The sequence below is a fragment of the Pseudophryne corroboree genome, chromosome 8 (assembly GCF_028390025.1).
Source record: "Pseudophryne corroboree isolate aPseCor3 chromosome 8, aPseCor3.hap2, whole genome shotgun sequence".
Lineage (NCBI taxonomy): Eukaryota > Metazoa > Chordata > Amphibia > Anura > Myobatrachidae > Pseudophryne > Pseudophryne corroboree.
In genome coordinates this window covers 277,311,506-277,327,848 of record NC_086451.1, presented here as the reverse complement: position 1 = coordinate 277,327,848, position 16,343 = coordinate 277,311,506, and the positions used below count along the sequence as shown (strand labels likewise).

The window sequence follows — 16,343 nt, the reverse complement described above, 5'->3', positions numbered from 1 at the left end:
GTGAACCTAATATACATCCTCTTATTTCGACACACTTATTGCTCCTTCACTTTTATATTCTCTGCAGTCAATACCATAAATCTAGGCACTTCATCCAGCTGGACAGTGGCGTAACTAGAAATTTTTCTCCCCCAAGCCAAAAAATTCTTCGGCGCCCCCCCCCCCCCCCCCCATAATTGGCACTAGGAAAGGGACAAACATGTGGGCGCCGAAGGCGCGCGGCGCCAAAAAGGGGCGTGGTTTTGTTTAAATGGGCGCGGCTTCGCATAAAGAGGCAGGAATGGACTACCTTATACCCCAGTTTTGCAACCTGCACGCCCAGACGTTAGCCACCACAGGAAAGAAAAATAATCCTGATTCATGCCCCTTCCATTATTTGTCATTTTTCCTCCTTATAGTAATGCCCAGTATACATTATGCCACATACTGCAATGGCCCTTAGACATTATGCCGCACACAATAATGCACATGACACAATATGCACACACCGTAATGCCCCCGACACATTATGCCACACACCGTAATGCCTGTGACACATTATGACAGGAATCGCAATGCCCGTTATACATTATGCTACACACTGCAATGCCCCTGATACATTATAGCACATACAATGTCTGTGACACATTATGACACACACCGCAATGTCCGTGATACATTATGACACACACCGCAATGTCCGTGATACATTATGCCACACACTGCAATGTCCGTGATACATTATGCCACACACCGTAATGCCTGTGACACATTATGACAGGAATCGCAATGCCCGTTATACATTATGCTACACACTGCAATGCCCCTGATACATTATAGCACATACCACAATGCCCATGATATAGTATACCACACACCGCAATGTCCGTGATACATTATGACACACACCGCAATGTCCGTGATACATTACGACACACACTGCAATGAACCTGAGACATTATACCACATACCACAATGCCCGTGATATAGTATACCACACACCGCAATGTCCGTGATACATTATGACACACACCGCAATGCCCGTTATACATTATGCCACACTGCAATGACCCTGAGACATTATACCACATACCACAATGCCCGTGATATAGTATACAGACACCGTAATGCCTGACACATTATGCCACACACCGCAATGCCCATTATACATTATGCCACACACTGCAATGACCCTGAGACATTATACCACATACCACAATGCCCGTGATCTAGTATACCATACACCGTAATGCCTGTGACACATACCGCAATGCCCGTTATACCCTATGCCACACTGCAATGCTCCTGAGACATTATACCACATACCACAATGCCCGTGATATAGTTTGCCACACACCGTAATGCCTGTGACACATTCTGACACACACCGCAATGTCCGTGATACATTATGCCACACACCGTAATGCCCATTACACATTAAGTCCTACATTAAGGCTTCTAATTACTTTTAAATTACCTGCTCGTTGCCAGGGGTTTCATGCTCTTGGTTCCATGCACGGTGCCAGGGGTTTTCATGCTCAGGGTGTCATGCTCGTTGCCAGGTGTTTCATGCACTCGGTGTCATGCTCGTTGCCAGGGGTTTCATGCACTGGGTGTCATGCTCATTGCTAGGGGGTAGTGCTTGTTGCTAGGGCTGTGCTCCCAGTGCCACATATGTCCTCAGTGCCAGATATTCCCCCACGGTGCCAGGTACTCACATGCCCCCAGTGCCAAATATAGCCTCTCCCCCCAGTGCCACATATGCCCCCAGTGCCAGATATTCCCCCACAATGCCAGGTGCTCACGTGCCCCCAGTGCCAAATATAGCCCCCCATGTGCCAGGTACACATACAGTGCCATATATGCCCCCTCAGTGCCCCCCCAGTGCCATATATGCCCCCTCAGTGCCTACCCAGTGCCATATATGCCCCCTCAGTGCCCCCCAGTGCCATATATGCCCCCTCAGTACCCCCCAGTGCCATATATGCCCCCTCAGTGCCCCCCCAGTGCCATATATGCCCCCTCAGTGCCCCACTAGTGCCATATATGCCCCCTCAGTGCCATATATGCCCCCTCAGTGCCTCCCCAGTGCCATCTATGCCCCCTCAGTGCCCCCCAGTGCCATCTATGCCCCCTCAGTGCCCCCCAGTGCCATATATGCCCTCAGTGCCCCCCAGTGCTATATATGCCCCCTCAGTGCCATATATGCCCCCTCAGTGCCCCCCGCAGTGCCATATATGCCCCCTCAGTGCCATATATGACCCCTCTGTGCCCCCCCAGTGCCATATATGCCCCCTCAGTGCCCCCAGTGCCATATATGCCCCCTCAGTGCCATATATGCCCCTCAGTGCCACCCCAGTGCCATATATGCCCCCTCAGGCCATATATGCCCCCTCAGTGCCCCCCCCCTGTTCCATATATGCCCCCCCAGTGCCATATATGCATACCTCCCGCAGTGTCCCGCGAAGGGGGGGGAGCAGTAGGGGGGGGAGCAGTAGTGAATAGACGCTGTGCGCATGCGCACAGCGTCTATTCAGCGCAGACAGTGGGAGAGAGGGCATGCCAGCAGCTCACAGAGCGCTGGGCATGCCCCCTCAGTGATGAAACGGGGGCGTGGCCCGCGATCGCGGGTCCTCCGCGAAGCCACGCCCCCTTTTCATAGGACACGCCCCCGACACGCCGGAGACTCAGAGGGACACAGGAGAGGCGCACGCTGTTCCCTCCGTGTCCCTACTTCACAGCGGGGGGCTAGTGACAACAGATTGACATGCGGACGTTCGTCCGCATGTCAATCTGCTCTAAATCAGTGGCGGCGCCCCCGCAGCCCCTCGCCCCCAAGCCACCGCGAGGGCTGCGGGGGCAGTAGTTACGCCACTGCAGCTGGAAATACATCTGTTTACTTTTATCTACTATACCAGATGCTAATTTAGTAATCTCAGCTCATCCCATTTTTATTTTTTAGTTTACTGTTGTAGCACTACACATTTTTTTTTTAATTGTTGCATCTTTATGCTAATGCCTCAGCCGATAGCTGTCCTACTGAGGTACCCACTAGGTGTGGCACTAATAGGAAATTGCACCCACTCTATGGAGGCACAGAATATCTGTCTTAATATGGCTGTTTGGTCAGTGTAACTATGTCTGTAGACGCAGTCACTGATCATGCCATGCCAGCGAAGGTTAGACACCTTCCTGTTACCACCCAGAAATGCCCACTGAAATTGCATCTAATGTCATGCAATTTTGATCTGTGCATCGGTACGCATCCACAGTTCGACCCGGGCACATATGCAGACCAAAATCATCACCCGCTTGCATCCACCTCTGATTCAAGCCCTTAATCTGAAGGAGAAAAAAATATATAGCGCTGAGAATATAAATAAAATAGTTAAGCTAGTTAAAATCAAGACATTTAATAAGGGACTTAACTCCAAGTTAAGACAATTCATTGAAGAGTTGGGGAGGCCCCGTTTGGCTGTGTCTTGGTGTTAAGACAAATGGCCTGATTCAGAGATTTCCATAAATTCGATATTTATTTAAATTTCTACTGTTATTTGATCTGTGCATGTGTAGTAGCCGCATTGTGTAAGTGGTGCACTGCATATGTGCAGATCTGTTTCTCCAACATCTGACTGTGCCTGATGCACAATGTAGTCATTGAATAAAAAATAAGTACTTACAAATGATGCTGCGTTCCACAAATAGGGCAGCAACATGCAATTATGACAATGGGGGTCATTGCGAGTTGATCGCTAGCTGCCGTTGTTTGCAGCACAGCGATCAGGCAAAAAAATTGGCATTTCTGCGCATGCACTGCAATGCGCAGGCGCATTGTACGGGTACAATGAGCATCGTCGGTTTGAGTCTAACGAACATTCCTGTCGCACCACCGAACGCAGGAAGATTGACATGAAGTGGGCATTTCTGGGTGGCAACTGACCGTTTTCAGGGAGTGTTTGGAAAAACGCAGGCGTGGCAGAAAAAATGCAGGCGTGGCTGGTCATTTGCTGGGAGGGTGTGTGACATCAAAAGCCGTCCCTCCGTCGTTAGAATCAATGCACATGAAGAGTAACTACAGGGCTGGTCTTGTTTTGCACAAAAAGATTTTGCAGGCGCTCTGCTGCACAAGCGTTCGCACTTCTACAAAGCGAAAATACACCCCCCAGGGAGCGGTGGCAATGCGTTTGCAGGGCTGCTAAAAACATGCCAGCGAGCGATCAACTCGGAATGACCCCCATCAGTGACGTGTGGTGGGGTGAGGCAGGTGAGGCAGAGCCTTTCCTGCCATACTAACGTTTGTGCCAACGTTTTGACTGCATAAAGTATATGGAAAATACAAAGAATTTGTTTGAAATATCTTCTTTGCATTATTCTAATAATTTTTATAGCCAAATCTCTGGAGTGAAAAGTCTATGGCAGGTGAGGCAGTGCCTCACCTGCTTATCTTCTCCGCACATCTCTGATTAACACTAACCAAATTTCCAGGAGTTTATACTGCTGCACCTGTGTATAATGCCCAGATGTACACTTTGGCTCATATATTGCATGTAAATCTGGCTTTGGTGCAAGCCAGTGCCTCCTGAGCCATTTAGCTCACTGCACGTCCCTACCCCCTATGTACATGTACCATTCCCTGGGTGTCTTTATAAAGATACATGTCTACAATAGATAATGAAATATCATTAAAATACAACAGTGTTTCAATATGCCCATTAAGAAATAGATGTGTCTTTATCCCAGTGACATCCACTCCTATTTGGTCTAGGTGTAGCTGATCATCTATGTAATTTCAGGGTGGGCATAATGGTTGATTAAACTGATAATATTTCTGCAGAATTCAAGTTTTAAGCCACCTACATCTGCACTTTGCTAGATTAGCACATCCAGAGCAGCAGAAAGCAGAACAGAAAGTCGTGCTGTGTTTTGTCTCAAGTCATTTAACCTTGCACCTTATGATTTGAAACAATAATAAGATGCTCTCCAGTTTGGCTTCAGTTATTTTTGCACAACGCACTTAATGGACATATAGTGCTTTAATAGAATTTAAAAATTCATGGGATGAGCCAAGCAATATGGAAAAAGTTAGAACACAAGAAAAAAAGGTCAACAAGTTTTACGGCAAATTGGGGTTATATGAACGGCACAGTCCAGGTTTCTATGTTTATTCTGGTATGATAAGAAAATAGTGCTTTGTTAAAGTGAAATAAAATGGGGTCAGCTGTAGCTCTGCACACAATCTTAATGCTGTAATACATTGATACTTTCTTCAGAAAATATGAATGCTGGTGTATGACAAATAAATATATATTATATATATATAGATATATATCATAACAAATCGTGAAGTTCAGCGCCACATGTAATGCACTCCTTAGTATATGTATTTATTAAATATATATATATATATATATATATATATACATTTATACAATACTCCCTACGGTATAGGGCGTCAGCTAACCCTCAAATAAATAGCAGTGGTAGGCTGCTAAAAGATTGCTATGGAAAAAATAGGATGAGGGTACCAAGCGACCACTGATGTTGATATAAAGAATAATAAAAAACTATTTAAAATATAATAATATGGTTTTATTACCGATAAAATGACATAAAAAACTAACATAAAAATCTAAGATAAATAGACCATAAAACACACTATATTTTAAATGGATCAAATAAATAAATATAAGAATGGAGGTGTATCTTATCTTTCAAGGTACTGGAGGTCACATTAAGGAGTGCCCAATGCGTTTCCTCCAAAGACTTTTGGCTGTGACTTCGTTCTTTCCCACAATTCAAATGCGCTTGTCAGTCACAGGACATGCCGTTCTCGATTATTATATAGATATTTCTGGCTATTGGAAATCTGCTAAAGATCTACCTTAACATGCAAACTGTTTACTGTTTCTCAGTAATAGAGATGTATTGTCACTTACTGTACAATTGCTGCCGAGCACTCCTCTCTGCTCCATAACTGTCCCACACTGCTCTCTGCCCTCACCCCACTTAACGCCATTCCCAACTCTGCCTGCACCCCTCTCTGGCCCACCCCACTTTTTGTATCACCACCCTCTCTGCCTCACACCTCTGCCTGCTCCTCACGCCACTCTGACATCTCTAACCCACACCATCTTCTGCCCCATATCCCTCTCTGGTCTGAACATTCTTTGTCCCACACCCCTCTCTGCCCTGTTTTCCTCCCCGCCACACACCCTTCTCTGCCCCGCGCCCCTCTCTGCCCTGCTTTCTTCCCTACCTCACACCCTTCTCTGCTATGCACCACACTCTGCCCTGCTTTCCTCCCTGCCACACACCCTTCTCTGTCCCACATCCCTTTTGCCCTGCTTTCTTCCCTGCCTCACACCCTTCTCTGCCCCGCACCCCTCTCTGCCTTGCACAATCATGTGACATGCTGCTGCTTTCTCATACTATTGGTGGCTATCTAAAAGCATAAGGTATTTGCTGACATTCAAGCTTCAGAAAAAAATGTAACTTAATTTTGGCATACTGCCCCTACTGAATTTAATTCAACCTACACCCAAAGGAGTCAGGATAGTCCTTGACATCTCTGGCGCACACACCGGTCTGGATGGGCAGTAACAATGTAGTAATTTTATGGCACTTTCCACATAGCTCTTTATTACAGCTATTATAACGCTTATGTTGTAGGCTAAAACACAGTTTATTAAGATTAAATACAGTAAGTCTGCTGTACAGTAACAGGAAAATGTTCTAAGCTGCCCTAGGCAGTCACTTCACCTGCAGTATGCACAGCAAAAAATTGTCATTTTAACCTTCATAAACTAGTTTTACTGATACGTACATTACATGTATGACAGTTTCTGTTCTGTTTTACTTTATAGGTGGTACAAGAAGAAATCATCATGCCATCTAGTTTTGTGAAGCTCAGCTACCTGAGTAGTCGCACACTTGGATATAAGAGTCTCATACATATTATACTAACACACGCAACTATCCCTACTGGCCTAAGCAAAGTGCATCTAATTGTAGCAGTGGAAGGACGGCTTGTACAGAAATGGTTTCCTGCTGCTATTAACCTGGTTTATACCTTTGCTTGGAACAAAACAGATATTTATGGACAGAAAGTATCTGGTCTCTCAGAAGCACTAGGTATATTTTTATTTGTCCTTTTCATCATGTTTATATTCATGTGCAGATGATGCATTTATCTATAGGCATATATTTTATGTGTTCTTCTTATTCTATAATGTGTTTAGATCAGAAATTGTGCACTCAATTCTTGATCATAAATGTGGACATTGAAGAGCAGGAAACTTAAAAAATGAATATCATAATATTAGTATATGGAAACCATCCACACTGGGTTTGAACTGTGAAAATAGGTAGGAAGGTGAGAATCTGCTCTATGTTGCCCTTTGGGTTGTCACCTCGCCTCATGGGATACACCGTCCAGGGTGGTATCATTACATTCTATAACATTTTACCTAAATACCAATTCCATGGACACTTTTTAGAGCCGTAACTCTATGTGGAGTTTGTATGTTGTACCTGCATTTGTGTAGTCTCCCTCGGGATGCTTTAGTTTCCTCTCACACTCCAAAAACATACTGGTACTGTAGGCACAGCCAGCTTAAAGTATATGCCCTCTAGGCATCTGCCAAAGGCCTCCGAGCAGGGGAGGGTGGTGGTCTCACAATCAGACTGGCAAGACAACATTCTCTACCTGCCTCCCAGCCTGCAGTCAGACAGTGATTGGCTGTCAGCATGTTGATTGGTGGATGGCTGAAGCTATCCACCAATCAGAGTGCTGGCAGACATTCACTCTATGGAAGCATGTGGAGAGATGGCATAGGACCACAAGAGAGTCATGTTATGATTTTCTTTTTTAATTGGTTCCCGTGAATGGGTGTGTAAGAGCCCCAGTGCATTGCCCATCGCGTGCAATGCTGAAAAGATGGCCCTGACTGTAGGTCTATTGGATTCTGAAAATGTTAATCTAGTGTGTGTGCATTTGTATGCTAGGGAATTTAGACTGTAAGCTCCAATGGGTCAGGAACTGATATGAATGACATATATTCTTTATACAGCGCTTCATAAATTTGTGGCACTAGGTAAGTAAATAATATTAATGATACACTAGATAGCTGATTTCCATTCTTTTTAGTGTTGTACAAGGTCAGCTGACACATACAGATGTGTCCTCTTACATCTTTCCTCATAGAGTGGCATTCAAGCCTCCCAGTCACAGCATGTCATGGTTTTATGTCCCTGTGGTACGCTATGAGAGAATCCATGCCATGCAACACACAGGGTTGCAAATGCTCCATGGACGAAAACTACAGTATGGAAAACAATATTGTACCAGTAGATGGGGATCCCTGATAAGCTGGTCAATCATATTCAGGCAGTGTCAACAGCCACTTGGCTCAGCACCTACTCCCATGCTTCATTTCTATGCTACTGTATGCCACCGAGCTGCACTGACCTAGTAGTTTACCTTACTTTAGCAATCATGCAAACTGGCACACATACTGTACTTTTGGTAGTTAAAAGACGCACACTCAGCATTTCACAATGTGAGTTCAATTCATGTTCAGTAATGTTCAGGTACTCTTCTGTACTCTCTCCATACTATAGTTAGGCACCTCACCCCAAACTTTCATTTTCTACAGTGGTAAATTACTATGCTACAATGTACACTGTATGCCACAAAGCTGCATGGTCCATGTACTGTGTGGAACTGACTGCATGGTTCAGCAGCACCTTCCCCCACAATCACTAATTTCTGTACAATCCCACTGAGTTCATTGTATGGCTCACCACTTCCCTCCAACCATCATTCACTTCTCTTCAATACCACCGTATGCTAAGCCCACTGAGCCTGATAAGCCGGCCAATCACTTTCAGGTAGTGTAAAAAGCCACTCGGCTCGGCACCTCCTCCCAAGCTTCATTTCTATGCTATGTACTGTATGCCACCGAGCATGTCAAATTAAGCATGCATATTTCCAGCACGTAACATGTACAATACAATGTCAATAGCAGTTTAGAGTTGAATGCAGCTGGGTGAAAGAGAGGAGGAAAGTGCAGAGCAAGTTGAACAGAGTACTTTAAAAGTATTGAACCTGAAATGGTCTCTCCTTCTGAAACACTGCCCATGCACCTTTACAGCAGGCACCTTTAAACCACGGCCTATAATGTGTGCAATACAATTTCTACAGTAGTTTAGCGTAAAATGCAGCTGAGTGGCATAATATTAAAAAATTATTTAATCCTGAACCTCAAACTGAACTGCAGCTCTGGATCCATGGCAAAACACTGTTCAGTACTACTATATATAGTGTAACAAAAGACAGGTTCTGTCAGCAAATCAGCAGGTGGTGCTACAGAAGCTTGTTGTCTTTTTAATAGTGCCCATACACTTCTGCGATGCCCCGCGATGCGACATCGTGGGGCATCGCACCGGCAGTTCAGGTGCGATGAAATCGCGCCTGAACTACCAAAGTGATTACCATGCGATCCTGCGATAGATCGCATGGTAATCACGTTATGGGCACATTACCACCGAGTGGGTGCGGCCTCTGGTCGTTCCCGGCGGGTGCCTATCGAGCATCGCAGTGCGTTATATTGCATGTGTTTTTAAAAACGCATGCGATCGCACTGCGATGCGATAAATATTAAGTGCAGCACATACTATCATGAGACGCGATATTCGAGCAGCGTGCCCGCGCATCGCGCCGCATGGAACCTTAAATGTGCATACAATCCTTCAATTTCTCTCACAGATGCAGTCGAAATCGAAGGATTGTATGCTATATCTCACAAGTGTATGGGCTACATAACACATGCTCAGTACAGTTTGGGAAAAGCAACATCTGGTGGACAGAAAGTTGTATTACACTCTTCTTCAGCACCTCATTCCATTACATTACGACTTGCTGTAGCATGATGCTACTTAGGATGCCAAGCAGCAGCACAGAAGGGCACAAATAGCAGGAAGTGCAGCATGGTGTATAGAGCAAAGATGTAGCAGGACACATCTGTATACCGAATATTCTTTATGACACCAATTCTAAAATATTGTAATATAAAATAATATTGAAGAAATATAAGTATGTTAAAAAAACAAAGTAAATTATCATTAAATAGGTTGACTTACAATATACTGTGTAGTTTACACGTAATGCTTATAGTTTACATTATTGTAAAAGATGCAGCCTGAAGTTTCAGTGTAACACACAAGTGTTTCCTGACACATCAGTTGGGAACATAAAACACAACAACTCCATATTTGAGCAAAGTATGACAAGATTGTCCTCAACTTCAGCTAATAACGCATTCGTTTACAACGTATGAACAGACAAAAGTTGTATTGATCTAAATCATGCATTGATCATATATAATGTAAAGGGATGCAGTCAGTTTACCTCCAATCAAAATCCCGACATTCAAAATCCCGACACCAATTGACCGATGGTCAAAATCCCGACAAGGTCAAAATCCCGGCATGGACAAAATACCGACATTTAAAATACCGACAAGGTCAAAATACCGACATGTAAAATGCCGACAGGTCAAAATACCGACATGAGTTTTCATGATTTTTTTCATTGAAATCGACTTGTTCATACTTTACCATCCCAGTGGACCTGGAGGGGGAATATAATAGTGTGCCGAGCGCAGCGAGTCACCGTGTCCGAAGCATGGCGAGCGCAGCGAGCCATGCGAGGGGACACGGTACACTTTATATGGTGTCCATGTTGACTTATGTCGACATACGCACAAAAAACAAACAAAAACCGCATGTCGGTGTTTTGACCTTGTCGGTATTTTAGATGTCGGTATTTTGTCCATGTCGGGATTTTGACCATCGGTCAATTGGTGTCGGGATTTTGAACGTCGGGATTTTGATTGGAGGTATTTCATACCGATCCCAATGTAAACCATATCAGAGTATGTATTTATATGGCGAAATGGCAAAAATGGCAAGTGTTTAGAGTTGTGTAGAGGGGAAACTACTATAAATACTATGTGGGACAGGACTGTTCTACTTTTTGTTTTTTTAGTGGGTTTTTTTTTTGGGGGGGGGAGTGGTTGGGGGCAGAAAGACCTGTATTTATCCTGATTCCCAATAATATTTAATCAAGATGAATAGAAAATACCAAATTAAAGCAACAAAACACAGTAAAAAATATAGACAAATAAAGCACTAGTGCCTAAATCATTTTCCAGTCCAACAAAACCGTGCTCCTTCAAGAAAGGTTTCCCCTCTTTGTGTTAGGCCACACCCTCATGTTTGCTAAGTGAGTTTTACATGTGTGATCAGTATATTTACTTCTCAAGCTTAACTAATGGCAGCCAGTATAGGTCTGATAAGTACTGTAAGCATTATGCAGTATACTTAGGGGGATATTCAATTACCCCCGATGAGACATCGGGAGTAAAAAACCCTGATGTTTCTTCGGGTTTTGCATTCAGGCTATTTGATTTAATCGGCCAGTAAAAGTGCATTTTCACCCAAAAACACACAGGTTCAGTGATACCTGTGTGTTTACAGTTGAAATAGCCCCGTTTTCGGATGAAAACGGGGCTTGTTATTGGGATTTTTCCCTGATAAACTGAGGCATCCGCCAGCTTATCGGGGATAACTAGATAGCCACCCCGGCAATACATTACACCTGACAGCATGTCCGGGTAATTGAATATCCCCCTAGGTCTGATAAGTACTGTATGCATTATGCAGTATACTTTAGTCATATAGAATATTTAGAAAACCTTCAGGCTACTCTCCTGTGTCAGCTGTTTCCCATTCTGTTTCTTTTAAATCCTAAATGCATTCCTCCATTGTAAAACTACAATAAGAGAACCCTTAACCACCCAACTGGTCAATTTTAAAGTTGTCCAACCCTATGCTCACCTCTAGCACCACTGAAAACCTGACTGTCAGTGTCTTCCATCTAAAAGGAACCCGCAAACAAATGGAATTAGAGTTCTAATCCAACCCATGCTGAAATGAAAACTAATGAGATACAAAATACCACAGTGCCTCCTCTGAACATCTGATACGTAGGCCAGTGCTGACCTTTGTACAGGTCCAGACTTACCTACTGTATAAGTAATCACCTAGCCTACATGTTAATGCCAATTTGCCACCCAGTTATACGCATTTAGTCTAAAGAATTGCGAATGAGTAGCATGTGACTGATTCACCAATAGTTGCATAGCCTTGGCTCAGGCACCTGCACAGCGCAAAAAAAATGAACGATCTGTCTGCAAAATGGACTTGTGCACAGCTCTGAATCAAGGGCCTAATTCAGACCTGATTGCAGCAGCAAATTTGTTAGCTAATGGGCAAAACCATGTGCAGTGCAGGTGGGGCAAATGTAACATATGAAGAGAGTTAGATTTGGGTGGGGTGTGTTCAAATTGAAATCTAAATTGTAGCGTAAAAATAAAGCTGACAGTATTTACCCCGCACAGAAACAAAATAACCCACCCAAATCTAACTCTCTCTGCACATGTTACATCTGCCCCCCCCCCCCTGCACTGCACATGGTTTTGCCCATTAGCTAACAAATTTGTTGCTGCGATCACATCTGAACTAGGTCCCAAGTCCATAGTGTTCTGTCAATGGGCAACATATCTGCGGTGTGAGTGATGAGAGGATCAGCAGGCTGGAGCAGACAATAGGAACCCACCAGATAGGGTGGTATGCCGAACTCCAGGTAAAAATTATATTCTATGTTAGTATACAATTTACTAAAATACACCTAAAAATTTAAAATGTAAAATATCTTTCAATTTACTGTAAATAGTGAAGACTGCATACAACTATTCTTCAAATGAATATAAGCATTATTCTAAATATTAATAAACCTAAGCAATAAATATGTGTTAAATCCCCAGTAGGATTGTGCTAAATGAGAGAATACAGAGAATTGTAGAGCCAGATTTTAACACCTCAGCATTGATTGTTACAAAACTGGAGTCTTAGCAGTCATGTGTTAAACCTGAATGTGTTCTTAGGCATGATGCTATTTTTGGATGGCCTTATGCTTAAAATGACCCCCAGCCCTCTATCACTTTCCTTTATTTGCAATTCAATTCTTTTAGCCTCTTCCTCTTGACTTGAAGGCTGTCATACAGCTATTTATAAAAGACAGGTTATATGAGGATTGCACTTAGAAACAGCAACATTCTTCATTATTCTTGCACTGTGTCATATTTAAATTCTGGAGCTGGCAGATTTATTACCTTCTTTAATTACAAATTCCTTTAATCATTTATCTCCTGATCAGTTTCTTTAATGAGCAAATTCTAAAGGTGGAATATGTTCTTTTAAAATCATAACCAGTTTCCTAATGTATTCAAGAACACTTATGTTTAAGAATAAATTTTAATTTAATTATATTACTTGTCAACAGGATTAAGAAGTTGATGACTGCTTGATATGTCTGCTTTTATTAGTCATGTTATGTCTACAGCATTACCAAACTCATTACCTTGCTCATTTCACTCATTTCACTGCAGTGTGTGGTGTATTTGGCTATAGAACATGTTTGAAATGTCCTTGAAACTCACATCAACATAGAAAAATTTCTTTATACATAAAATAGTTTAGATACATTTTGTAAGCTGTGGTTGTTGAGAAAAACAAGGTTACTACTGTTTTTGTCAGTTTCAGCTGTCACACTGGGCATCAGTGGCAGAAATTGTGGGTGCAAAAATAAGAATTTACTTACCGATAATTCTATTTCTCGTAGTCCGTAGTGGATGCTGGGGACTCCGTAAGGACCATGGGGAATAGCGGCTCCGCAGGAGACTGGGCACAAAAGTAAAGCTTTAGAACTACCTGGTGTGCACTGGCTCCTCCCCCTATGACCCTCCTCCAAGCCTCAGTTAGGATACTGTGCCCGGACAAGCGTACACAATAAGGAAGGATTTTGAATCCCGGGTAAGACTCATACCAGCCACACCAATCACACCGTACAACCTGTGATCTGAACCCAGTTAACAGCATGATAACAGCGGAGCCTCTGAAAGATGGCTCACAACAATAATAACCCGATTTTTGTAACAATAACTATGTACAAGTATTGCAGACAATCCGCACTTGGGATGGGCGCCCAGCATCCACTACGGACTACGAGAAATAGAATTATCGGTAAGTAAATTCTTATTTTCTCTGACGTCCTAGTGGATGCTGGGGACTCCGTAAGGACCATGGGGATTATACCAAAGCTCCCAAACGGGCGGGAGAGTGCGGATGACTCTGCAGCACCAAATGAGAGAACTCCAGGTCCTCCTCAGCCAGGGTATCAAATTTGTAGAATTTTACAAACGTATTTGCTCCTGACCAAGTAGCTGCTCGGCAAAGTTGTAAAGCCGAGACCCCTCGGGCAGCCGCCCAAGATGAGCCCACCTTCCTTGGGGAATGGGCTTTTACAGATTTTGTCTGTGGCAGGCCTGCCACAGAATGTGCAAGCTGAATTGTACTACAAATCCAACGAGCAATAGTCTGCTTAGAAGCAGGAGCACCCAGCTTGTTGGGTGCATACAGAATAAACAACGAGTCAGATTTTCTGACTCCAGCCGTCCTGGAAACCTATATTTCCAGGGCCCTGACAACGTCTAGCAACTTGGAGTCCTCCAAGTCCCTAGTAGCCGCAGGCACCACAATAGGTTGATTCAGGTGAAACGCTGAAAATCACCTTAGGGAGAAACTGAGGACAAGTCCTCAATTCCGCCCTGTCCGAATGGAAAATCAGATGAGGGCTTTTACAGGATAAAGCCGCCAATTCTGACACGCACCTGGCCCAGGCCAGGGCCAACAGCATGACCACTTTCCATGTGAGATATTTTAACTCCACATATTTAAGTGGTTCAAACCAATGTGACTTTTGGAACCCAAAAACTACATTTAGATCCCAAGGTGCCACTGGAGGCACAAAAGGAGGCTGTATATACAGTACCCCTTTCACAAACGTCTGAACTTCAGGGACTGAAGCTAGTTCTTTTTGGAAGAAAATTGACAGGGCCGAAATTTGAACCTTAATGGACCCCCATTTCAGGCCCATAGACACTCCTGTTTGCAGGAAATGTAGGAATCGACCCAGTTGAAAATTCCTCCGTCGGGGCCTTACTGGCCTCGCACCACGCAACATATTTTCTCCAAATGCGGTGATAATGTTTTGCAGTTATATCTTTCCTGGCTTTGATCAGGATAGGAATGACTTCATCCGGAATGCCTTTCTCCTTCAGGATCCGGCGTTCAACCGCCATGCCGTCAAACGCAGTCGCGGTAAGTCTTGGAACAGACAGGGTCCTTGCTGGAGCAGGTCCCTTCTTAGAGGTAGAGGCCACGGATCCTTCCGTGAGCATCTCTTGAAGTTCCGGTTACCAAGTTCTTCTTGGCCAATCCGGAGCCCGAATATAGTGCTTACTCCTCTCCATCTTATAATTCTCAGTACCTTGGGTATGAGAGGCAGAGGAGGGAACACATACACTGACTGGTACACCCACTGTGTTACCAGAGCGTCTACAGCTATTGCCGGAGGGTCCCTTGACCCGGCGCAATACTTGTCGAGTTTTATAAACATGTGGAAGACTTCTGGGTGAAGTCCCCACTTGCTGACAATGCTATCACATGATTTTCCGCCCAGCGAAGAATCCTTGCAGCTTCTGCCATTGCCCTCCTGCTTCTTGTGTCACCCTGTCTGTTTACGTGGGTGACTGCCGTGATGTTGTCCGAATGGATCAACTCCGGGTGACCTTGAAGCAGAGGTCTTGCTGAGCTTAGAGCATTGTAAATGGCCCTTAGCTTCAGGATATTTATGTGAAGTGATGTCTCCAGGCTTGACCATAAGCTCTGGAAATTCCTTCCCTGTGTGACTGCTCCCCAGCCTCGCAGGCTGGCATCCGTGGTCACCAGGACCCAGTCCTGAATGTCGAATCTGCGGCCCTCTAGAAGATGAGCACTCTGCAACCACCACAGGAGAGACACCCTTGTGCTTGGTGACAGGGTTATCCGCTGATGCATCTGAAGATGCGACCCGGACCATTTGTCCAGCAGGTCCCACTGGAAAGTTCTTGCGTGGAATCTGCCGAATGGGATTGCTTCGTAGGAAGCCACCATTTTTCCCAGAACCCTTTCATTGATGTACTGAGACTTGGCTCGGTTATAGGAGGTTCCCGACTAGCTCGGATAACTCCCTGACTTTCTCCTCCGGGAGAAACACCTTTTTCTGGACTGTGTCCCGGATCATCCCTAGGAACAGACGACGAGTCGTCGGAATCAGCTGCGATTTTGGAATATTGAGAATCCAATCGTGCTGCCGCAACACTACCTGAGATAGTGCTACACCGACCTCCAACTGTTCCCTG

The 16,343-nt window shown here is 44.3% G+C and overlaps 1 protein-coding gene across 4 annotated transcripts in view; it reads left to right on the top strand.

Annotated features, from left to right (window-relative positions):
• TENM1 (teneurin transmembrane protein 1) overlaps positions 1-16,343 on the top strand; it is a 1,080,468-nt gene that overhangs the window by 775,090 nt on the left and 289,035 nt on the right. For all 4 annotated transcript variants that reach the window (XM_063937256.1, XM_063937254.1, XM_063937255.1 and 1 more), the window contains one exon: positions 6,843-7,110. In XM_063937256.1, the coding sequence (XP_063793326.1) occupies positions 6,843-7,110 (268 nt within the window). The remainder of the gene's footprint in view (positions 1-6,842; positions 7,111-16,343) is intronic.